Genomic DNA, 26,178 nt, shown 5'->3' on the forward strand with positions numbered 1-26,178 from the left:
GTCCAGGGACAGTAGCCCGTATTTGAAGAAACCTGTGTTGAAGACTAACTCTCCCAAGGGTGAAATGGGGTTATCTTTTGTCTGCCATTCTTTTAACTTTGTTTGTGGGTAGATTTGAGTAAACAATTGAGTCATTTTGTAAGTTGATGAGGGAAGAGAACCAACTATCTTCTGCTGCTTCTGGTATATTTCCTTCAAGGTTTGCTACTCATTTTGTTTCTAATAGAACATAAAGGAAGAGACATCTAAGAGCTAATATACTGATAGTTTATGATGTCACCAAAGCAGTTTAATATTTTGTGGTTTAGTATCTTCAGGGAATGAGGAGGTTCCTTCTCTTAGTTTTTTTATTTGACCGAGGCCAGACTGGTATGAAAGAAGTTTATTTTATAATTCTAGAATCTGTAGCCAAAAAAAATCGTTATTCATGTAATAATAGTATTATTACATGAAACTATTCTGTAATGAGCAGGCTAGTATATATAACAAATAGTGATTAATGGCATTTTAATAACGCAAAATTTATACCTTAATCTTTGTAAAAGCTGATGTTTCCTTGTTTGAACCTAATTAAATGATAAAGATATGAAGAGGTAAATACAGTACGTTAAATAAGCTTGCATTTTTTGTTTGCATAATAACTTTAATTGCTAAACTTCGTTATGATCCCAAGGGTTCAGTGGAATTGTGTATGACTTAATATATTTTGTGGCGGTCTTTAAAAATATTTCTGTACAGAGTAACCAGACAAACTGAATAGTAAAGTGATACAAAATAACCAAAGTGATATACTAATTAAATGATCTTATTTCAGAACTAAACTTTCTTTTCTCAAAGGGTTATATATAATTCTAACTGACATTAGGAAACATCTTCATTACGTTATTCTGCCTATTAGATTTTTATACTTTTCAAAAGTAGATAGAACATACAGTCTATGAAGAAAACACCAGTATAAAGTTTAATGAGCCAAACAATATGTGAATAAAATGTAAATGTAACCCTGCAAAACAAAACATTATAGAAAGTACATGTTATTTTCAGAAATATTTATAGATTTCCTTATGAATTTAATGCAATATCAGTTTGAACATTTATAGTAACTTTTTCTGTGTTTTTAGATACCTTGTACTTAAAATCAAAGTGTAATTTTATTTGGCTTTTTATTATTTTACATTCTGTTTAGTATCAATGAAAGCACAGGCAGTTTTATTCTAGTGTTTCAAAGTTGTTTAGTTTTAAATTTGACCACTACTGCATTTGCGTTATAGGATATAATTTAAAAATCAGCCATTTTCAGTGTGGGAATAATAATATTGATCCACTTATTCTATGTTTGAGTAACTCCTCAATAACTTAATGCTCTAATTTGGAAGAACAGTGTCTCTTCACATTTAAAAGAGAGTTTTGTTTGTTTGTTGCTTTTTTTTTTTTTGGCAAGAAATGATCTGTATTTTATAACCTGCCCTGTTTGCATAGCAGCTAAGCTTTTGGGTCTGGAACTTCAAATCCCCTATGATGAGTATCTTTCTTTCTCAGTGGCCAACTTCAGCCTGTCTTCCTATCTCTACTTATTTTACTGCCATATTCCACTGTCCCTTTACTATGTCTGGCACTGCACAGTAGACCAAAAGAGATAGCCGTGGGACTACAGCAGATTAAAGAGGTGAAAAGGTCTCTCACTAGAGTTACACATGTTTCCGAATGGCCCAAATATATAGGATTTCAGTAGAGACATAATTAGAATGTTTTATTTTAGAGTCAGATTCTTTTAGTTGGAATGGACTTGGGAAGTTATCAAGTTGAACCCCTCCTTCCTCCTCCCCACTTATTTTATAGGTAAGAAAACTGAGGGTGAGTGACTTGTATAATGACATAGAACATCAGAATTAGGACTGTCGAACTCCAGCCTCCACACTCCTCGACAAATGTTCTTGGGGCTAATACAAAACTTTTTTTAAAGGCAAACAACTCAAATGTACTGCCTTTAGTGTTTAAAGTACCTGTTTATCTATAATTTTGAACTCCATATTTTTTCTAGAAAAAGCAAGTTTTATAAATCTGCATTCAAAGTTTGCATAAATATCAATGTTTTAATTATTTCCAACTGTAGTTTTTGGTATATGGATTATTTTATTTTAGAATGACATAGAAATAAAATTTAAAAATGTTTTCCAAACCATAAGTAGGCTGTTTTAAAGAGAAATGCCATACTTACTAGGTTTTTTTAAAAAGAAAAATATTATATATTTAATTCCTATTATTTGTATTTTCTCTTTTTGGGAATTAATGATGTATGTCATAGTCAGTGTATTAGTGTAAATGATTTTCAGTCCTGTTATGCACGTCTTTACTTTTTTGATGAGGGTAAAGGTGCTTTTAATTATTTTAAGAATTTTTGTAAAAATTCATTTAATTATGAATTTTAAAAATGGAAATGTTTGTTCTTGTAGGTCACTCTCTTGTGGAACAAAAGTAAAATATTGGCAGCTAATATAGGTGGTACAAGCTGAGACTTGCCCAGCTGGGCTTTAAAAGTGTAGCAGCACTCTTAAGTAGCAGTGAATGAACAGAATGAATATATGAACGGACTGCCCTTTATTCCATAGCAACCAGACGCAATACCAGCAACTATGCTATTATCTGATTTTTTATTTTCTTAATCTGAGTTTTTGGAAGGTTATGTTGTTTACTTTTTAATAGTATGGGACTGTGGCAGGAATTGTAATTACCAAGATTTTGTCTAATTATTTCTCTCTCCTCTCTGTCTCTCTCTTTCTCTCTGTGTGTGTGTCTGTGTTTTACGTTTAGAAGTAAATCAGTGAGCTCAGGCTTGAATTTAGTTTCAGTATTGTGCTAAAGATGAACAGTTTGAGCCCTAACCCTGTTAATTATTTGAAACAGTGAGTTTAAGAGAAACCAAGAATATGACAACTGAACTTCCCAATGTAACCTGATGCTCTCTGCAGCCTCACTTGTGGTAACAAATCTGAAAGGACACATTTATATAAAACAGGAGTATGTTTCCTGTGGGGGGAAAACCGCTTGTCATTTGCTTTTAACAAGGTGTAAATCCCCACAGATAAACCTTCTTGTAAAACTGTTCCCTTTGGATTTAGCCTCACCTTCAATAAAAAGAGAGATGTAGTAAACAAAAGTATGATGAAACAGTTACCTCTTGCATTTTTTGCTTAGAAGTTCCTCATTTTTATTCTTTATCATTTTTTAAAATTTAATGCTGCTGTTTCAGGTGAATTGAGAGAGTCAGAATATAATGCATTACATTCCTTTTGCTTTCTGTTAATGTTTTTGGGGGAGAGATCTAAATAATATACTTTTAGATTGAACTGTATTTCTGATATATCGACATATATACTGACTCATAAATTAGAATGGAAAATACAAATATTGAAAGTGTAATTCAAATGAATAGAAAGTGCTAAATACTTGCAAGTCTTAAATTCAGATTTGAATATAGAGATTGAGTTACCAGAGTAACTAAATACTAGACTGCTGTATTTGTTGGATGTGCAGAGAAGGAAACTCAAATATGGAACGTGGTGTTAATGTCTTATGAATTTGTAATCTGGATACATTTTTACTTAACTTTTTGGATTAATAGAGTCCTCTAAAAAGAAGGTTTTTTTGAATTTTTAGAAATAGCTCAGAGTTTTATGTTTCCCTCTGTCAGAATCTTTTCAGGATTCCTCATTGCCTCTTCATCAGAGTCGTTTAAGAAATATTTATTAGTTACCACAGTGTCCCACAGAGCAACCACAGTCTTTGCTGTTAGGAAGCTTATAGTCTCATGTCCATTTTCAAACTTGTATTTCACCACTTTTCTCTGTACTTCCCCTTTTCTGACCAGTCTACATTTTGTGTCTGTGTGATCTGCATTTGTGAATTCAACCAGCTGAGGATGGGAAACACTTGAAAAAAGAAAACAATATATAACAACACAACAATAAAAGAAGTAAATACAGTATTACAACTATTTGTATAGCACTTATATTGTATTAGGAATTATAATTAATCTAGAGATGATTTAAAGTATATACAGGAGGATGTGTACAGGCTATATACAAATACTATGCCATTTTATATAAGAGAGTTGGGCACCCTTTTTTAAGATGGAGGTCCTGGAACCAATTCCCCATGGTTACAGAGGGACAACTGTATTGTGCATTGGTTAAGATCATGAACTTCAAAATGAACAGTCCTGGGTATGAATTCTAGCTCTGCCACTGACTAGCAGTTTAATGTTAGGCAGATTACTTACATTCTGTGAAATAGGATTAATAAAATCAACCTGAAAAGATTGTTTCAAAGATTACACTACATGACATAGTCAAAATAGCACTGTGCCTGACACGTGTTTAATAAATGGCAATTGCTGTTATTATCCTATATGGTCTCCTGAATTCTGCCTTGTCATTTCTTTGAAACTTAGTTCTCATCCTTTATTCTATTAGAATGTGTTTTCTGCCCTACTTCAATTAATCTCTCCTAAAATTTGAGTGGTCCCTAACTTGATAGGTTCATTTCTAGTAATTTCTTATTATCTTTGCTAATTGGTAATTGTGATTTAGATTTTCGTTTGTTCAGTTGTAAATGCTTAATCTTTCTAAATTGTTTGTAAGCTTACCGAGGGCAGAAGACTCCATACTCAAGGTTTTTGAACTCAGCATGAGACCCAGTGTCTTTTTCTAGTAGCAACAATGAATAGTTGTTTAAGCTTCAGATTGTTAATTTCGAATCTCTAATCAAATCTTAGAAAACACATTTATCTATTTAAAAATTTTGTCTAGTTCTGATTTTACAATGACCTTTCAAGCAATGCAATCCAACCAAATTCCATTGGATTTATTTACTTCCTTTTTTTTTCCGAAATGAATTTAATGGCATGAATTCATGAATTTTGGATATTTCTTCAAATAGAGTATCATGTAGCTGGCAGTGGATCGGGCTGACCTTAATCCAGGTCTTTTTATTCTTACCTTTTCAAATGACATTTTGTCACCTCCTTCTGTATTTATATATATACATTTCTCTATATATGAAATTCTAGACTCGTATATCTATATGTAGATATAATTCCAGACTTGTTTGGATTTTCTTAGTATCCAACAAGACTAATATCTTACTTTCAGAAGTTGGGGAATGTCTTTAAGTATAGTTGTGACAGGGTGCAGGAATTCCTTAATATAGGAGAGACATGTGGGGCATTGTGGGAACCTTGCTTTGGGGGACTACTTTGAATATCCCAAACCTTGGGTTTTTCCTTCTACTGCCTAACTTTACTGTGCCTGCTGGGATGTCAAAAGTAGAGGATCAGGACTTCAGATCCAGGGTTACACCAAGGCAACCAGTAGTATCAGAATGGAATTACTACAGTAGTGAGATCCATGTTTGCATTTGTGATATTTTAATTAGGGTTGCACTATGCAAAGGTATGATTATCCGCCTTTATGTCTACTACAGAAACTTTACCCTGAAAAACCTTTTTTAAAAAAAAAAAAAAACAGAGTTGTCCTTCATAAATCTATCCAGCCCTCATTTTAATCAGTGTATATTCCTTGTATACCATCTCTCGAGATGGTGAGTTGCTGAATTTAGTGCCATTTGTGAAGTCATATTAACCTCTTTCCAGACTTAAGGAGTGCTCTTCAATTTCTATGAGTTTTAATATACCTGCTCATTTCACTTTTTAAAAATTATTTCATTCATTTCTTGAGCAAATATTGGCACATAAAGTAGGGGCCAAGAAGTGAACTGCTGTGAAGGATACAAGAATGAATAAAACTGATCTTTCTTCAAGGGCCTCTGCCCTTGAAGGAACTCACATTCAAACAATTGGGGATGAGGGAGAGAGAAGATAAATGAGTATGTATTATAATAGATGGTTGTCAATGCTATGGAGAAAACAAACGTGAGAAGCAGGGGGGTAGAGAGTGTAAATGATTTGTAAATGATGGGGGTGGAGAAGGTTGTAATTTTAAATAGGGTGATTAAGAACACCTTGCAGATAAGGTAACATTTGAACAAAGACCTGAAGGAAGGAAGTTTTGAATATGTCTTCAAATGTGGCTTTGTATATTTATAATATAATATTGGTACTTTGATAGCTGCTAGCCTTCCTTTTATATTAAAGAGTCCTTATTTTTACATCTGTCCTCACACAGCACTTTCTGCCTTTCTCTTTGCCCCCTTTTATCATTTTTATATGCCTTTCTGTGAATATATATATAATATATATATGTGTATATATATGTATAGAGAGGGAGAGAGAGAGATGTATTGACCAAAACTAAGGAATCGAGCAGATTGAGACATTTTCAAAATTAAATTCTTGAAGTCCACCCTACCTGCTTCCAAGTTGGAGGCTCTTTGGAAACACTTAAAAAATTGAACAGCATGTACACATGAAGCGTTAAAAGTAAAAATTACAATAATAGGCAAATAGAAATTAGAGTTAGCCAGACTGCTAATTTGGTTGGTTATACCCTTAGTTTACTTATGGCTAATTTAAATTGGACAGAATCTTTGCATATGATGGCTTCTGTGATAAAAATGCTCTTCAGTGTTTTATATGAAACAGAATGTCATTGTTTATATAGCATAGCTATCATCTAGTTGTCTTTAATAATAATTTATGAATTGTATTTATTTGTAAAACTTTGTACATGTAGAAAGACATAAAAGACATAAATGAGAGGTTGTTTAAATAAAAGTTACTAATGGAGGCAAATTGTCTTGAATTCTATTATTTTGACAAATAGATTGTCATACTGCTATTTTTAGAATGGGATTTTCTGTGTACTAGTGTCACAATAATATTTTTCATTTCAGTTTGGTGTCAGATAGTCAGTTTGGTGTCAAATATTCAGCATTATGTGCCTGTCATCCATTATGAAATGTACAGTTTCACAGTATTCGAGGCTATTGTATTCTATTGAACTACTTAAAAAATGGTACAAATTAAAATATAATGAATATAACATGAATGTGTATATGTTTTTTAAGTTATTTAAGGAAATAGACATTTTTATGGAACCTTAAGCAAAACAAAAAACTACCTTTCTCTGTTTGAACTTATACAATTATATATACAATATTTATTTTTAATCTAGGTTTCTATCCTGAAAGGCCGGTTCAATGATTATACTTGCAAATATGCCCAGGCATTTATGTCTGAAGTGAGTCAGCTGTGCACACATTTTCTCAAGCTGTGGGCCAGAGTCTGTTGAAGGCGAGTACCTGGTTATTTCTGACATTAAAAAAGTAAAAAATTAAGCAAAATTTAGTATCTCCACTTGTTTGTACCACCGTTGTGTTTATGAAAAGATATGTGAGGTATAAGAGACTTTGGTGACCAATGAGTCTTCTCTCATGTTTTTCCTTGTAACTCTTTTGATTAGGAAACATTTGAGCATGTTACAGCATAGAGCAGTTTGATGAAATGATGAAGTGAGTTTCCATGTATCCATCACTTTCCTTTAAAGTTAACAACTTATGGTTAATCTGGTTCCAGCTATAATCATTTATTCCCCACCTATCTTATTATTCCCATTGCGTTTTACCTTTGGAAAGAGAACCGACATAGATGACTCAGGGCTAACATTCACATTGCTAGTCGATTGCTCTGCCTTGTATGTTGTGTTGTCTACCCTGTGCTTGGAAGGGTGAGGAAAAAAAAATCGTGGAAATAATGGAAGTTTCTAAACAAGTGTTAAATTTAATATTTTGAATTGTGAACCGTCATATTTCTGATGTTAGATATAGAGTTAGAATTGAATACTGTGTAGTTTTTCAAATTTAGTATAGACTGCACAAAGACTGAAAGTTCTGTGAGAGTATCATTTACCTCTTTATTAAGATGGCTTTTATGTTTTTGAAAGATTTTCTGTGTATTTTTCTTTCACTAAAAATTGTGAAATATATAAGTGAGTTTTTGGCATTCATAATATGATGTGGCTGAAATTATCCTTTGGACTTATAGAATGTACTTCAAGGTACCTTTTCAGTATCCTCAATCACTAATTTCAAAAATCAGCTCATTTCAGTAGCTCAAGTTTTTAGATGTATAAAGGTGAATGGTAGTAGTTAAAAAGTGAAAGTGATTTTTTTTTTTTTTTTTTTTGGGGACAGAGTCTCGCTGTCGCCCAGGCTGGAGTGCAGTGGCGCGATCTTGGCTCACTGCAAGCTCCGCCTCCCGGGTTCACGCCATTCTCTTGCCTCAGCCTCCCAAGTAGCTGGGACTACAGGCGCCCGCCACTATGCCCGGCTAATTTTTTGTATTTTTTTTTTTTTTTTTTAGTAGAGACGGGGTTTCACTGTGTTAGCCAGAATGGTCTCGATCTCCTGACCTCGTGATCCGCCCGCCTCAGCCTCCCAGAGTGCTGGGATTACAGGCCACCGAGCCCGGCCGAAAGCGATTTTTAATAGAAGTTAGAAAACGTGTTTAACTGAGGTTACTCTTACAGTCAGTTCTAATCAGTATCACATTCCTGTAATAAATTTTAATATTAAAAGTTTCTTTGGGCAGGGCACGGTGGCTGACATCTGTAATCCCAGCACTTTGGGAGGCTGAGGTGGGTGCATAACTTGAGGGCAGGAGTTCGAGAACAGCCTGGCTAACGTGGTGAAGCCCTGTCTCTACTAAAAATACAAAAATTAGCTGGGTGTGGTGATACATGCCTGTAATCGCAGCTACTCTGAAGGCTGAGGCACAAGAATCGCTTGAACCCGGGAAATAGAGGTTGCAGTGAGCTGACATTGCACCACTGCACTCCAGCCTGGGTGACAGAGTGAGACTCTATCTCAAAAAAAAAAAAGACAAGGAAAAAAAATATGTATCTTTTTGTATATCAACATCCTTATTGACCTTGGCTAAACAAATTGTTGAAATAATTTGAAAAAACAAAATAAGGAAATATTCTGTCAGGAGAAAGGAGAAATAATAATTTTATGGCCCTCGGAATAATTTTATTTTTATTTTTATACTTGGTAATACATGTGTACAAAAAAGTATTCTAACCTGTAAGTCACGTTCTTGGTTACCAACTCTAATTATATATCAAAGAATTTATAATTCTTGATAAAAATTATGAAATTAAGAAAAATCTGTTCTTTTTGGCAACATTTACTGAGGAGCTTTGATTTTTAAAAATTTTTTTTAGGAAGGTGGGTAAATGGAGATGAAGCAAATGTAATAGGGTGTTACTAGTCCAAGAAAACTGGAATTTGCCAAAAAGAGGCTAATTGCATGGTGGAATATGTTATTTTCTATAGCTACATAGTATATAGTTTCTTTTATGGATGCCACACTTAATTATATTGAAGCTTTCTAACCTTGAGGAGACAAGGACCCAGTGAATACCAGAAGGCACATTCCAATGACACTGCCAATATAGATATCCATACCGTTGGTTTTGTTTTTGCCATTTAGTTAATAGTATTGACAGGGTCCTAAGTATTCATGTAACCAATTTAGAACTTTTGATTCTTTAAGATCAGATCCTTAACAGAATTATTTAATATACTCAACTAGTAATTGACCAAGTATTAAATAACTGTTTTGGAAGTTAACCCATTTGCCTAACACATGCCTTGTGACTAGTATACTCCTCAGTAGAATCTGACTTTAATAACTTTATTGACCGGTGTGTGTGTATGTGTAGTGTGTGTGTTCGAACGATTTGTTCTTATTTGGGAAATATCAATTTTAATTACTTTTAAAAGGTTTTCGTACTTTAGGCCATATAGAATCAAGTTAAATTTTTCTTGTCATACAGGAGAACTAGAAAGTATTCAAATTAATTCTTTGTAAAATTAAGTGGAGCCGGCCGGGCGCGGTGGCTCACGCTTGTAATCCCAGCACTTTGGGAGGCCGAGGCGGGCGGATCACGAGGTCAGGAGATCTAGACCACGGTGAAACCCCGTCTCTACTAAAAATACAAAAAAAAAAAAAATTAGCCGGGCGTGGTGGCGGGCACCTGTAGTCCCAGCTACTAAGAGAGGCTGAGGCAGGAGAATGGCGTGAACCCGGGAGGCGGAGATCGCGCCACTGCACTCCAGCCTGGGTACCAGAGCGAGACTCCGTCTCAAAAAAAAAAAAATTAAGTGGAGCCTGTAAGTTACTAATCTTGGTTTTTACGTTGTGTCTGCTGACATCACTGAATCTTTTAAGAACTTTTTTTTCTGACTTGCATTTTTTTAAGAAGGATGAAGCAAGGAATATGTAATTATTTAATATAAACTTTCATATTTGTTTTCTCTTTTTTCCTTTTCTTTTCATCCGGAAAATGAATCCACATTTCTTTTAACAAATCCTCTTTCAATTCTCTTTCTAACACGTTCTTGTCTCTCATTTTTTTCTACCTCTTTTCTCCCATTTGCTCTGCTGTGCTGTGCTTTGCTTTGCTATGGGCTGTTTCAGTTCTAAACCACCTTAGTGAACACATTCTCTTCTTGCTTCATCCTCACTTCTTTGGTCAGATGTTGCCTTTACACCTCTCAGCGTTCTTCAGCTCTCCTTTATTGTTGATTTCTTGGCCTTTCTTTTTTGGATAGTTGTTCCACATTCCTCTGTTTGTTGCTCTGGGGTACTTTTAGAGAAATAGTTAATATCTTTTACTCTGCTTCCTATAGTGTGTAATGAGAAGAAATGAAAGCAAACATTGAAGGACAGATAACTGGCTCTTTAAAAAGGAATAAGGTAGTGCAGTTGACAGGTTATTTAAAGGGTTCCCAGCTCAGAATAGTTAAGTTGAAGGGCTAAATGCTTCCAAGAATGTAGAGAAAATGTCTAACTTAAAAAAAGTTAATTTTCCAAAGTTGCAGGCAATATTAATATAGCAAAAATATCCGTGGAAAGTTTTGGATAGATTTTCATAGTTAAGATGATTATTGTTATTTTTGTGTGTGTGGTCTTTGGTATTTTATGATAGAACACCTTCATCTTGGTCACCAAATATCTTATGAAAAAGGCTTATTTAAAAATAAGTAATACAAATTAGTACAATTTCTAAAGGAATTAGAAGCTCTCCCTTAATGTCTATCCACTTTTCAAAATCCATTTCCCACAATTTGACTTAACAGTATTTCATTTATAAACTCTGCTGTGCTTTTCTTCTCATTTACATTCAAATAATGCTATCTAATTTTAGTAAATTTATGTGAATAATTTATTAAGTGTTAATCTTTGAAGTTATAGAATGTGCATATGATAGGCTGGTATAGATTTTATAATTAATATAAAGTTATTACTGTCCAAAAGTGATGAAAAAAATCTGTTTTTATAATGAAATGTGGAACTTCTTGATTTTTAAAATAATTGTTTGGGGGGAATGGTTTTTATTTTTACCAACTTCATGATTTCTGGGATTTCTAGTTTTAACTTATTTTTCTATTATTGAAGTTTGTAAAAGGTGAAGGTACTTGGTGCTGCTTTTTTCCCTAAAACTTGCTCAGTTCATTTATATCTATTATGACCTTTTAGGGGACTGTATGAAAATAAAAACTTGGGATTGGTAGGTGGTATAATTGAAATGTAGATGATAATCTGTTCATTGTTTGTTTTACCAAATTAGTTAGGGATTCTGAGGATACATTTTGAATATTTGTGTATGTTTAGCATTTTGTCTCTTTGTTAGAAATCTCTCAGTGTGACTTGTTTTTAATAGGATGTGTCTTGAATTGTAGGCCAATCACTCCTGAAAAGTATTAAGCCCTTTAAACACACTGGTTGGACCCATAGAGGGAAGCCTACAGGTTTATTAGCACTCCGTAGCCTGAAAGCACAGCATACCCTTTTAGGTTGCACAGCAACAGACTCCTAGCAACCATAATAGATTGAATTTCTAAGAGTGACCAGGCCGGATGTAATAATAAAGCAAGAGGTACAAACAGTTGTCATGGTTTTCTTTTCACGGTAAGCTAGTTTGATTTGGGAAAGCTTAGCCTTTCAAAAATGGGCAACCTTCTTATAAAACTACTACTGTTTGTGCACAGGACTTATGGTATTAAAATAGCAATAATAGTACCAAATTTAAACAGCTACTGCTTACAAATAATATACCCAAAATAACAGCAACAAAAAAAGGATATCATGTAAAGAAGTTTTCAGGGAAGTATTTTTAAAGAGTTTATCAACAACTTAAAAGTGTACTATAGCAAAATAGTCATGCTTTTTAAAAATAAAAAATTTATATTTGTGTTTTCTCACTCTTGTTGTGATCCTCTATTTAATTTTGCAGCAGCCCTTTGTAGTTTTATGTGATTTAAATGATGTTCCTATAAAACTGATGATTATAATAAACTTAAAATTTATCTAAGAAAACAGGTATTTGACCTGTATATGAACAACATTTTTTGAAATTAGGAACTAATAAGTAGTGGAGCACAGAATTTATTAAAGAAGAGTAAAGCGTTAAAATATATAATCCTTTACAGTGACAGTAAAAGTATCGGTGATACTAAGAGTGTGATATTGTGCTGTAACTTTTCTCCTTTGTGTCCTTTAGTGTGTGATTGCTAATGTAGACATGAAAAGGAGATTAATTCAGATACATTCACAACCTGAAACAAGATGCTTCCATCAAAAGAATCAGATCCTCATATAGCTGCTGGAGTTGGAACTACAGTCTTTGACAGCAATAAGCTGTAAATATACACACATGCTAATACCCTTGATTTGTTCGTCTTTTGTGGCAGCATTTGGAAAAGATTGTTAAAGTGGCAGTTATAGTAAAGACTGGCAATTACAGTAAAGAGCAGAAATTAGGTATTTGTGACCTATTATATTTCATTAAAAGACTTCCTTATTAAAATGGCACTGCTTACTCTGATTACTTGACAGCTGCCCTAAACAGATTAGAAAATACACAGCTTCAGCTAAAGGTAAAATCAGCCTCTTTAAGCAATATGGCATAGAACAAGTAAATGGTATAGTGTAAGCAATTTTTTTTGTAACACATTTGCTTGAGGTAGAGGTGTTTATCAGTGATTAAGTGGTGTATTCTTTCATATTCCTATAATAGTGCCCACAGTGGCATTTCCCATTGAGATATTTTTATACACCCATCTGATATCGTACTAGTTCCTACGAGGGGACCTTATTATGAGGCATCATAGTTCGAGAGATCAGCATGACTTCACCAAAGAATCTTTTTCCTGCTAAGTGATGAGTTACAGCTCCACTTCAATGTAAATACTGCCTTTACCAGGCAAAACTCTAGTTTTTGGAAGTTTCACCACGAGGTTATCAGTTTTTTTCTTTATCCTTTAATAATCCACTGGAGCCACTGTGAATTTAATATTTAAATTTGGGCATCACTTTCAGAACATTAAATTGTTTGCTTATTTAGAAAAGAATTCCTTGTGGCACTTGTCACCTTCAAAATATTTCTGTTTACTTTGTTATATAGTATTGTGACTTACATAGTGACTGTAGCACTTTATAGAATAGTACTGCCTATGAGTTATTCTGATTGTAGTTTAGCAGTTAAGTAGCCTGACTTGGTACATATTGTAACATTTCAAGACTGTCCCTATATTTCACATCATGAGGTATGGCATAAACACTGTAGATCAGCCTGTGAGTATCAAATCACAGCTCACTCTTGAAGACACAAACCGAGGTTCAGTATGAAGCAGATTGGTGGGAAGATTATCTCCTGCAGCTAATCTTGAATGTAGATTTTTGTCAGGACTGTCACAACATTAATAGAAGGCTTGTTGTAGTACTTGCATGGATCTGTGAAATTTCCACAAAGATGCAAAGTACGCTGTGTGAGACAGTTGTATGCCAGTTCCACATACACAAGTATCTTTGACTTACTTCTTTAGCTTAATTTTTTTAATCTGATGCATCTTGCATGATGTATGTTAGCTTGCAAAATTGTTAGGGAAAAATGTGAGTTCTTTTAAATAAGAGAAACCAGAGTTCAAATCCTGGTTTTGTCATTTGATAGCTAATTATCCTTAAATAAGTTCGTTAACTGCCTTGATCCCAGATTTTTAATGTAAAAATGGGAATATTACCTACTCTATAGGGGTTTAAAATGAAAGATAAAGTGAAAGGGAAAATGAGATAAGCGTATAGAGAGAGCTTAACATGATAGTACAGAATTAGTACTCGAACTGTGGAAGCCAGTATTCTTATTTTCATCTTTCTGGCTTAGTCTTTGTGGTATAGGATATGAGGAGAGTTTTGCAGGAGAGGGTAGCAGCTGAAAATAGTAACATGGCAGTAGACAATCAGAAACAAAATTGTTTTCAAAGAGGAATGTTATGTACTATATATTAAGTCATTTTCAGTATTGGTAAGTGATTAAGAATTCTTTAAACTTTTATGAAATGACCTCTCATTCAGATTTCAATCTTAGGGCAGGATCTTTAAAGATTACAGGAGGAATAATAGAAAAAAAATGCACTAAGATGAAATACTTATTACTTTGCACAAAGAGTAAAATTTCATTAATAGAACAAGTTTAGTTATTTTAGTAAATATATACAATGAGGCTCGTATTAAACAACCTCTCTTTAAAATTTTTTTCCGTGTAAAAATCTGTAAGAGCAGAAGTGACTAAACTGCCGGGGCTTGTGTAAGCACCTTACCATGTTGATATAAGAGAACTAAAAATGAATATAGCTTCTGCTTAGAAGAAGTAAGGCAACAGTGGAGTCACATAAAAGTTTGATTACCTTTGGCACTTTTTGGCCCACCCCTTAAAACTATTTAATGTGCTTATCATTGATTTACAAAATATGGTTTACGTTTGAATATATTCTGTTGTTGCTTAAGTGACCATAAAGGCATTTAATTTAATTAGAAGGTAATATTTTTAAAAGAATAGAAGTGGTTTGAAATGTAATAATGGTTTGAAGTAGCTAGTCTAGTGTGATTAAACTGGTTTAGGTAGTGGCTATCCTATTTCAATTCTTTAAGGAGGGTAAATCCAGCCTAAGATTAATGAAAGGAAGAGGCACAGAACATACTTAACATTGCCTTGATATTTTAAGAGTGGGAAGAAAACCAGGCTAAAGTGATACTTTCAGAGCCAGGGGAAACAGTACTTACCCAGATATAGTTATGAGATACAGTCTTTCAGTTAAAACCACTAGCTGATTCTATTGTTCTGCACATTTTAAATCAGTGATTTTTTTTTTAGTACAATTTATGTATGCATATTATTAAGCCATTTAATGTCATTTTAAAGAATTAAATACTGCCAAAAATAAATCCAGAAATGTTAAATTTCAGAGTTAAAATATATTCTATTGATTGCTGCCATTTTTTTACATCAATGAATATGTAATTCTGATTTATTTTGTGTGGTGCAATGTCTGACTTATGGATGGTACAGTACAGTTGACCACTTGTAGAAATGTAGAACATAATTTTACCTTTTATGCTTAATTGCATATTATGTCTAGCTCAGGGAAGATTCATACATTAGCTTCATAAATTTTCTTGCTACATAGAATTTTTTTTCCTAAAAATGGAGAAGTTCTTGCTTTATGGTTATCTTTTTTTCCTTGATATTCTGAGCACTTTGAATGGTTGAATGGGGAAAGTATAATATATATACATATACATTAATATGCATACATATGTAAATACATAAACATATGAAATAGTTTGGACTTTCTTTTCAGGGCAATTTAAAGTTAGAATTCTTCATATTGATATATAATTACTAGGCGAGAAAAACTGATTAAACTACCAAACTTGTCCAGACACTCACTATTGGTAAGGTCTTTTAACACCAAAATCTTTTATGCAAACTGTACACTATATATAAATGCTTCTCAAAGTGTGAATAGAAGACCCCTGGAGGCCCTTTTTCAATTCCCTGTCTGTGTGAGGCTGCATTTTCTTCATAACTTCAGACAAAACAGCAGATTGAGTGCAGAACTAGATGTGAGAATCCATCTTCTGTTAAGCAAGACATTAATGGATTTTATAAAAACGTACAGCAGTTCCATACTTACCGAATTTTATTTTGGAAAATTTAGATTATTTTATAATTAAAAAATATTAACATAGAATGATTACTATTATTTTAAATTAATGAATGTTTATTATATTTCTCTGTTTTATTTTCTAATAAGATGGGTATAGATAGATACAACTATGATTTACTGAAGCCTTACTAGCTGGAGAGAGCCACTGTTGCTCATCACTTCTTAATTCTGCATTCAGAATGTCACATTTCTAGCTTGAAAAGTAGCCATTCCAGAAGTATACACAGCATGGAAATTAGTAGCAATCACAAATCTGACTTTTTTTGGTGGGGAGGGAAAGAGTGGTATGTTGGTTTTAAACATTTATCAGCACATGACTGGATATAACACATCCCATCAAAAGTTCTTTGGGATTCTCAAAAAATTTAAGATCTCAAGGGGTTCCAGGTCAACAACTCTGCTTATCACAAAAGAACTGCTGCTTGTTACTGTACTATGCAAATTTAACACCAGAGTCTATTCAAACATATGATTGAGGCAGAATTTTCAGCCAGGTGCTCTGTCTCTAGAGCCACTTTACCAGTCTTTTTTTCTGTAGTGTCTTCCAACTAGATTAATTCCACAAAGTGATTTGAAGTCAGAAGATACGTGATATCTTTTGTGGCTCTCATCATACTTAGTACATAGGTTAATTACTTCTTGACTGGTTCAAGACTATCAGTATTATGGGGATATAGAAAAATGGAAAGAAAAAGGGTTATGGGCTTGAGTGGTTAGGGAAACCTTCAGAGATGAGGTAAAGCAGGACATGGATCTTAAAAGGTTGTTTTGGAGGCACATTGGCTGTGAGGAAGAGGTTAAGCATATGATGGCATAGAGGCAAGTATGATTTTGGTATAAAGAGTTTGAAGAGTTTGTTGGGAAATTGTGAAGCAGATGGACTGGAAAGGAAATGGCTTAGGATTTGGACCTTAACTAAGTTTATAGGATAACCAGCCAGTGTGTGTGTGTGTATATATGTGTGTGTGTGTATATATATGTGTGTGTGTGTGTGTGTATATATATATATATATTTTTTTTTTTTTTTTTTTTTTTTTTTTTTTTTTTGAGACGAGTCTCGCTCTGTCACCCAGGCTGGAGTGCAGTGGCGCCATCTCGGCTCACTGCAAGCTCCGCCTCCTGGGTTCACACCATTCTCCTGCCTCAGCCTCTTGAGTAGCTGGGACTACAGGCGCGTGCCACCCTGCCCGGATAATTTTTTGTGTTTTTAGTAGAGATGGGGTTTCACCGTGTTAGCCAGAATGGTCTGGATCTCCTGACCTCGTGATCTGCCCGCCTCGGCCTCCCAAAGTGCTGGAATTACAGGTGTGAGCCACTGTGCCTGGCCCAGTGTATATTTTTTAAAAATGGATCACATGTTAAGATGAAAGTGGCCCTTTAGGGAGATTAATCTGGCACATCTGTGTAGGATAGATAGCAGAGTGGATCTGAAGTCGGGAACCTCTCTCAATCATCTGAAAGGAAGCATATGGTACAGAACTTGGGCTTTTAATTGAGAAAGACTTTGGTTGAAATCCTTTTTCTGCTAGTCTTTTACTTTCAGTTCATGGATAAGATGTAGGTAACAACTAGCCAGTGGGGTTGTAAATATTACTGAGGGTGTGAAAGAGCCTAATACAGGTTAGATGCCTGGCACCATGCTAGGACTCTCAGTAAGTTATTATCAATACAACATTTATGACTACTACTACTATGATAATAATATTGTTATTATTTGATGAGTTATAATGAAGATTCAGGCTGGAAAACTATCCTTGTAAGTAGGATGTGGGGAATCAGGCCCACCCCAACACCAATAAGAGCAAGAATACAAATGAAAGCTCATTCACTATGTTTCTCCATACTTAAATGTTGCATATCAGTAAAGAAATGGTTAAATCAAACCTCCTATGACCTCCTAACTTGACCAGAAGCAGCTTTATAATGAGATAAATGAGCACTTAGAATTCTCAGATTTTTTTTAGCAGTTCTGTTCTAGAGCATAGTGGCAAAGGGAGAGCTGACCCTTTGTCTACCCCGTAGGCCTAGAGTTGAGTATGCCTGAATCTCCATCTGTCATGAGGAGTATAGTCAAGAACTTTGCATGGGAATTTGGGGTACTGGGAATGTGCTGAAGGTCTGAAGGATTCAGGGAGCATGGCCCTGGGCTGTGCAGACTTCTTGCCTCCCAAGGAGGTACCTGGCCAGAGGGCCAAAGCAAGCTCTCTGAAGGGTGTGGCCCAAGGGCAATGGGCCGTCGCGCTTGAGTCTCATGGTTGTGCTGGAAGGGACATCTGACATGAGTGACAAATGAGCAGAGCTTATTTACTATTAGTTATGGGGTATGAGAAAAGGCGAGTGTAAAAAGATGAAAGATCACTGAGTTTCAGGAGAATTATGGAGCCACTGAGAAAGTAGGACAGTATTTGGGAGTCGGTAGAATGGGACCTGAATGTAGAATAGCCATGTTTTGCTCACCATTATATCCCCCAGCACCTAATTACCTCCTAGCACATTGCCAAGCATCTAGTACTGACTCAATAAATTTTGAAGGGCAGAATAGATATTTTGAATAGTTGTGTCAGAGATGAAAATAAAGTCATTGTTGAATATAGAAAGAAACAAGGAAAATATGGTCTTGTGGGTGAGGCCAATGTAGCACTTTGGATGGTAGGTAGACAGCATCGATTAGCATGGTCATCTGTCAACTATTAGTGTGGGGGGACTGTATTATATATTTAATTTTTGTGTGTGTGATACCAAACAACTAGTCTTTCTTAAATGAATAATTGAATAATATACAAGAAGGAACTTTTAAGAAATGAATTGGATTTTAAAGTTAAGATGAGTGACAAAAATTTGTATCATCAGTAAACTGGTGTAACTGAGGAAGTTGTAATCATAAAAAACAAAGAGATCCTAAGCAATTGTGGTTTTTGCTCGCAATGAGATAGGAAACAGTGAGAGATATGTTCAAAGAATAGGTTTTATTTGTAATCTATTTGGAAAGAAGTAAAGAACACAGGTGACTGTAGACCGGCCTAAATTTTTCACTTGATATTTACAAGGTATATATAGGGAAAGGTAGTAGGAGAAAAGGATTAGAAGTAATGGAGTAGGTTGAATTATAAACATTTATAACTGCAGATATGTTTGACTCATGTTGCTCAAAATTGTTAAGAAGTATTGTGTAGTTGCTTAGTTAATAATATATGTGTACTACAAATAAGGCCTCATGTCAGAAAATATACTGAGAGTAAAGTAAGAAAACATAATAATATGGTTAAAATTGCCAAGTTCTTTTTGAGAATCCAAGTGTGTTGATTATTGTAGATTATTGCATTTTCGATGTATTTGGTTTATCACCTAAATACGCAGCAAACACCTGTGATTGTTTTAGTGATCCTTGTCTTGTCTTCTTCAAGTAATCCCAAATATGTGTATTTAGACTGTTGCCTATTCATATATACTCAGCTGTGCCTGTTTGCTTTGTTATTTTTCCATGTCTAATGGAGCAATATAAAAATTTATGGCAACTGTCACTTAATGTCACCTTTACCTTTAAAGAAAAAAGGTAAAGCCAAATCATGCCAGGTAACTACGATGCTTTTTATAGTTAACTAAATTATCAGATATACTTTGTAATAAGTTGATCTCTGATATCATGGGCCAAATTTAGGGAACGTACATAAACACATACATGTAAGTATGTTTGTATATCATTGCTACTCCACATTTACTTTATTAGCCAATAAAGATCATTAGTTTAAAAATAGCTTGTGTATTCTCCTTCCTTGAACAAAAGATCTTTCTTTTAAAAATTTCTATAAAACTAAATTATTTTTAAGGAATGAGCAAATGCATGTAAGCTGCTAAGTCATTCCAACTTTTGCTTCTCTACAAGAAATTAGCAGGGTGATTTTCAGAATTGTTTGCTCTCTCATCTTCACAGTTTAAAAGCACATATTCTTTTAAAGAATGCTTTTTCTGAGATTTCCCCTAATTTATATTTCTTATTACTACAATACTATGATGATTCTTTGAATTATAGTTCTTTGAAAACTAAAAATTCTCTCATGTAAAATCAAAAACAGTATCTTTTTTGGCTAAATCAGAAACATCTAAAAATATCAGTGCATTCATGTGAAGAAATACTTCTAAAATAATCCAGTTATGTAATTAATATAATTAATACTCATCTATAAACTTAATAATTTTAAATAGTCACATGGCTTCTACATACCAAAAAATTCATTTTTAATGTGAACTAATTGTTCTTGCTTTTAATATTTTAGGCCACTTGGTCATTCTGGCATTTTATGGTAGAGAATACGTTGAGTTTGGCTCATGGAAGGAATATGAGGTAATTTGAACACATGTTCTTTATAAATAATGAACTGTGTGTACATAATACAGAGTATTTTGAGATGTCATATATGGAGTCTCATGTCTGAATTTTTTCAATAGTAATTTTCTTTTTTCATATTTTGGTGTTTTTCCTTTCTTGATGGTTGGCAATAGTTAATATGGTGAAGAACTTTATTTTCCATCACTACTATATATGTTTTCAAGAAAACAGTATTATGTACATAGTTATGTGTTTTCAGTTTATATTTTAAATGCTTCAGTTAACCTAGCTTTCTGTGGTGCCGTAAAAACCACAAGAGAATTCCTTCCTTTCCACCTACCAACTTCCCATCCCAACCAAACCTGCCCCAGGTAGGATTAAGGTCATGCTGCATTTTGAAGTCATAACTGACACACAGAGTTTATAGAGGAACAATAAAGAAAGAGCACTGGAATTGCAATAATGTAAAATTTTCAGGCATTCCTCAGAGTGGTTTGAGAGCACAAATATGAGACTCATTGGTTAGTCTTTTCCTGTCCTTTGATACCCATATGCGACCCTGCGTAATGTATGGGTTTGTAATTCTAAAATGGCAGTCAAATAAGTGTATATGCTACATATATTTTCATAGTGGTTTCATAGACTAAGCATTAAGCCTATATCAAAGTAAGTTTCAATTAAAGGTAGAAAAATAATAGTTGACTTTATGAAATTTAGCCAATGATACAATAGCATGCTTATCAGTAGATACTAAGTATTTGGTAGAGTAATTGGTTAATATACTGCTGATGTCATAATTCCCCTACTCGACTACTCAATAATCGTTTTGTTATGTAGAAAGATGCAGCAGCTTGTTTGTGTGAACTTCTGCTTCCACTACAAACAGTACTTTAAAGAGAGGCCGTCCACTGGCATTCAGAAAGGTGAAAAAAGCAGGAGTCAGGGTGGGGTGGATAGGTGGGAAGGGTGTCAGAGGGATAGGCATAGTGTCTGTGAGTACTTGTAAGCGGTCATCATCATTGGTCTTTGAGGTTATGTTTGCATCCAAATTACTTCCTTACCTTTCCAAAGAGTTGAAATGCAATTGCCAGCCCATTGAGGATGATCAAACATTGCTATTTGAATGTTTCTTAATTTTTAATAAATGAAGCTTATATTATTAAAATTGGTATTATTTAAAAATAATCATGTGGTTTACTTTTTTGTAAGCATATATAATCTAGTAAATTTTTGAAAAGTGTTAATAATTTATCTTTAAATACTACACTTTAATTTCTAAGTTCTAAAAATTGTGTTCATATTGTTTCAGTCAAAGATGTGATGATGAAATAGAATCCATCAGTCTTCACAGGGAACAAGGTACTCCTTATTTCAATTTGATATATGGTCTTTGTTTTAGTGGCCGTGGAGGATACTCTTTAGTTTCTTTGGGAAGATAAACACTCAATCTGCTAGTTGAGAGACAAAGCTCAAGAGAAATAAGCTGTAACCTCCATTTCAAACTTGTGGTTCTGCGTAAGTCCTTTGTAAGGTACATCAAAAATTCCCCTATGCATTTTCTACAATTTTATGGATATAACGTTGAAAGAGAAATTGAGTAGTTTTGTGTCTAAGGCCTTGACAACATTATTTATAGTTAGTAATTGCATTTATGTGTAGAAGTTACAATTTCAGAGTTACAATAATCTTTATCATAGGTAGTATATTTAAAGGGACTTAGTACCAACTCTTTTAAGTAGTTTTCCTAGGAAATAATTACAGTTTTATTATATTTCTCAAACCATTTGAGTTGTCTGTGTCAAACAAACCAGTTGGACATTCTTTTCCCTTATCACTCAGTTTTCATGATTGAAGATATCTGACTATGGACGTTGATATTATACCTAATAATTGTGAATCTTTTTATGGATTTGGAGAAAAGCATTTCCATAGTATACTTTTATTAAAAGTGCTTACAAACTTATCAAAAATAGTTTAGAGGAAATTAATCAATAGATGTGTTGGTGAAGTCCTTCTCTTGGTAAAGTAATAGGAAATGAGCTTATCTTAAATTATCTGACAGAAGCAGCAGAGAACAATTTTATATGTGTTTCTCCTTCCCTCTTTTCCTCTTTTAATTTTATTTTTGGACCTCTTTTCATTTTGATAACATTAAACTCCTTTGTAGTATGTGAAGTAAGGAAGTATCTTGGGAACGGGAGTGGTAGGAAAAGAAGCCCGTTTATTTTAAAATATTGCCTAGCCTATAGAACAGTAATTATAATATGCCTCATATTTTCATAGGTCATGCTACACAAAGGTCATGCTTTACAAAGTTCTTTGGTGTGTAGCATCTTATTTAGCTTTTCCCAACAGTAAGTTATATGGGGAAGGAATTGTTTCCAAATTTAGGATGAGGAAACTGAGATAGAAAGGTCAAGAAACAATTTTCCAGATCTTTTGACTCTTACTCTAGTATTTGTATCTACTCTATTAATAATTTTTAAATCCTATTTTTAATAATTTGAATTTTCAGGGGACACCTTTGGAGGGATAATTGGAAGCAGAGCAGGTCCATTTTTGTCTCTTTTTAAATTAGGACTCTGAGTAGTACTTCATTGGGAGACAGGGTTTCAAAGCTGCTCTCTATATTGCTTTCCTAGGTAGAAGGACTGTAAATTAGAGTAGTAAATTATACCTCTCTTTTTGTTATTGCAGTTGCTAGAAGTGATGATCAAAGTTATATGCTGCTTTTTCTAATGGCATCATGGATATAGAAATAAGAATTAGACTCTTGGCGGTTTCCTTTTATTGCTTTCCAACTAATATTTACTGACTTAATACTGTACACAGGATATACAAGTTACTAACCTTTTACCAGGGCCAATAACAATTGGTCTTTAAAGAGTAGTATAGTTTTAAAAATATAAATGTGAAACATTGTAAAAATCAAAATAGAAACTATCCGTATTAAACATAGCATGTCTTGGGCATAAAGTAACATTAGTAAATATCCTCATTCTTTGTACAACTTAAAATATTCCTTGAATTTCATAACCCCAAGCATGGTATTTAATTAAGTACATTGATTGTTAAAAGTAATATCCATAAACTATTGTCTGTTTATAGAACTTTGAAAATTCTAGGCCGGGCATGGTGGCTTGTGCCTGTAATCTCAGCACTTTGGGATGTCAAGGTAGAAGGATCCCTTGAGCCCAGGAATTGGAGACCAGCCTGGGCAACACAGGGAGAGCCTGTCTCTATTAAAAAAAGAAAGAAAATTCTAGGTTATGATAGCATTTATGAGTAATGGTAATAGTTTCTAGAAATGGCTCCTTCTTCATATTGTAGAATTCTAGAGTCTTTGATAATAATGAGTTCCAAAATATGTTTCCACTTTACCCAAATGTGCATTTAAATCTTACTGTAACAGCCTATGAAATTACTTATGTGCACATAGAAAATAAATCGTATCAGGGGCCCATCAAAAACATGATAACATTTAATAAGGGTTAGAAGTTAATCACACAAAGTTAATTGTTTAGACTCAAATCATAGCATTCTACAAATTGAATATGTATTAGCAATTTTGTACTTCTGGATATGAGCATGAATCTGGAGTTTAATATTCAAAAGCTGGTGATTATTATTTTTCTTTAACTTGGTCTTTGAGCTTTTAGTTTACAGTACTAAACTAAACACTCTGAACTAATAAAGTTTCATTATTTTGTCCATAGTTTATTCTGGACATAAAACAGTTGGAGAGACACTGAAAAGGGCAGAAAAAATGGGTATTGACAGCAGTGAGAAAAGACTGGAACCATGGAAACTATTTTGTATAGGAAAGGAGGGGAAAGAACTTAAAATTAGTTTTCAAATTTTTTTGTATTTCTCTTTACTCTTTGTTCCATACTCCCAGCTAAAATCGATAAAAGCAGCATAATATGTTAAAGAGAGCCATAACTTGTTGCCTTGAAAGCTTTTAGAAAGGGTGATTTTTATTTGTCATAAAGAAGACAGTCCCTAAAAGTTCACTGGGCTCTGGAGTAGGGTATAGAGGGGTATTTGGTAGGTCATACCCCACAAAAATCTTTTAAGACCAGAATAGTTAGTAATTCATCTAAATAATATCTGTATTATTCTTTTTTTTGGTTTGAGACGGAGTTTCGCTTTTGTTGCTCAGGCTGGAGTGCAGTGGGATGATCTCGGCTCACTTCAACCTCCGCCTCCTGGGTTCAAGCGATTCCCCTGCCTCAGCCTCCCGAGTAGCTGGGTTTACAGGCATGTGCCACCATGCCTGACTAATTTTGTATTTTTAGTAGAGACGGGGTTTCTCCACGTTGGTCAGGCTGGTCTTGAACTCCCGACTTCAGGTGATCCGCCACCTCGGCCTCCCAAAGTGTTGGGATTACAGGTGTGAGCCACTGCTCTCAGCCAATATCTATTATTATTAAAGTCTTTACCAGGTTTAAAGTTCTTTGATTATAATTCTGATGCTAATTGCTTGGAAATGTATTGCTATATATTTATGAATATTCTCTTATAACTAAAGATGATGCATGTAATTTTTGCACATTTTAAATTGTTTTTCAGAGATAAACTAAGATAAAAATTACAAGTTAATTTCAAATTTGGGATTATAGTAAGAACTAAAATTCTTTTATTCTGAGAGAGATTACAAATTCCTACTATGTACACTTTAAAAATAATTGATAACAAATACAGAGGGAAGCAAAAAATTAGTCAACAATGTGAGAATGAAGCAGTATCCTTTGGCAGAGTGGTCTAGTGTAAGCAGCTCATGGTTTTTTGAGTCAATCAAACCTGAGTTTGACTGTTGGTTCACTCACTAATTCAATATTCTTAGGTAATATGAAGACATTAATCGTTACCTTGAAGACTTGTGAAAATTAAGTAAAGGACTTACGCAAAGTGCGTAATCCAGTGCCTGGCACAGAATAGTGCTTCAGAAGTAATAGTTTCATTCATTTCTTATATAAATGTAAAAGTTTCTTCAGTAGATTGGGTTAGGAAAAACCAATAGAGCAGGGAGGTGATATAGGGGCAGATTTAACTCCAGTGATTTCCAAGGGGAAATGGTATTCAGTATGTTTTTTATTTTTATTTTTTGCATTTACTATTAATTTAATTAATTTTGTTTTGAGACAGGCTCTTGCTCTGTTTCCCAGACTGGAGTGCGGTGATACCATCATAGTTCACTGAAGCCTTGAACTCCCTGGCTCCAGCAGTCTTCCCGCTCCAGCCTCCTGCCTTAGCCTCCCAAGTAGCTAGGACTAGAGGTGTGTCACCATGCCCAGCTTTTTTTTTTTTTTTTTTTTTTGGTAGAGGTGGTGGGGGGGTCTCCCTATGTTGCTCAGGCTGGTCTTGAACTCCTGTCCTCAAGTGAGCCTTCCTCTTTGGCCTCCCAAAGGGTTTGGATTAAAGGTTGAGCCACTCACCCAGCCTTTGTTTACTATTTTACTGCCCAGATTTTACTATATTCTGTGGTAGGCAACAAAAACTTAATTGCTTTATTACCTTAGGGAGAAACCAGTTTGGGTCCTACCTTGATTAAAAATCTTCAAAAACTTGATCTGCTTTTAGTAAGAAAGCTACATAGAGTTGTAAGTAGAAAACCACATGTGAAGTAGAAAATACTAAATGTTTTCAGATACTACCTTCTGGAGAAACTCCCATCTATCAAAAGGAAGTAGATGTGTACTTAAGAGTTCAATGTGGCAGATACATTATTGTCTTGCAGTTTATGGTTAATCAACTCTCATTTTGTTTTCTTTTAGTTAGTGTAGTTATCTTAGGTCCCTCTGACCACTACTCATCCTTAC

The 26,178-nt window shown here is 34.2% G+C and overlaps 1 protein-coding gene across 23 annotated transcripts in view; it reads left to right on the forward strand.

Moving 5' to 3' along the window:
- RFX3 (regulatory factor X3) overlaps positions 1-26,178 on the forward strand; it is a 322,024-nt gene that overhangs the window by 21,184 nt on the left and 274,662 nt on the right. For 7 of the 23 annotated variants that reach the window (XR_010113770.1, XR_010113771.1, XM_063609884.1 and 4 more), the window contains exons 2-4: positions 12,525-12,663; positions 20,304-20,371; positions 21,666-21,715. The exons of 11 other annotated variants lie outside the window; for them this stretch is intronic. Coding sequence is in view for 3 of the 12 variants with exons in the window: in XM_063609885.1 (XP_063465955.1) it covers positions 20,328-20,371; positions 21,666-21,715 (94 nt within the window). In the remaining 9 variants the exon portion in view is untranslated. 5 more of the 23 variants (XM_063609885.1, XM_063609894.1, XM_063609899.1 and 2 more) reach the window with 3 other exon arrangements.

Source organism: Symphalangus syndactylus, chromosome 9 (assembly GCF_028878055.3).
Source record: "Symphalangus syndactylus isolate Jambi chromosome 9, NHGRI_mSymSyn1-v2.1_pri, whole genome shotgun sequence".
Lineage (NCBI taxonomy): Eukaryota > Metazoa > Chordata > Mammalia > Primates > Hylobatidae > Symphalangus > Symphalangus syndactylus.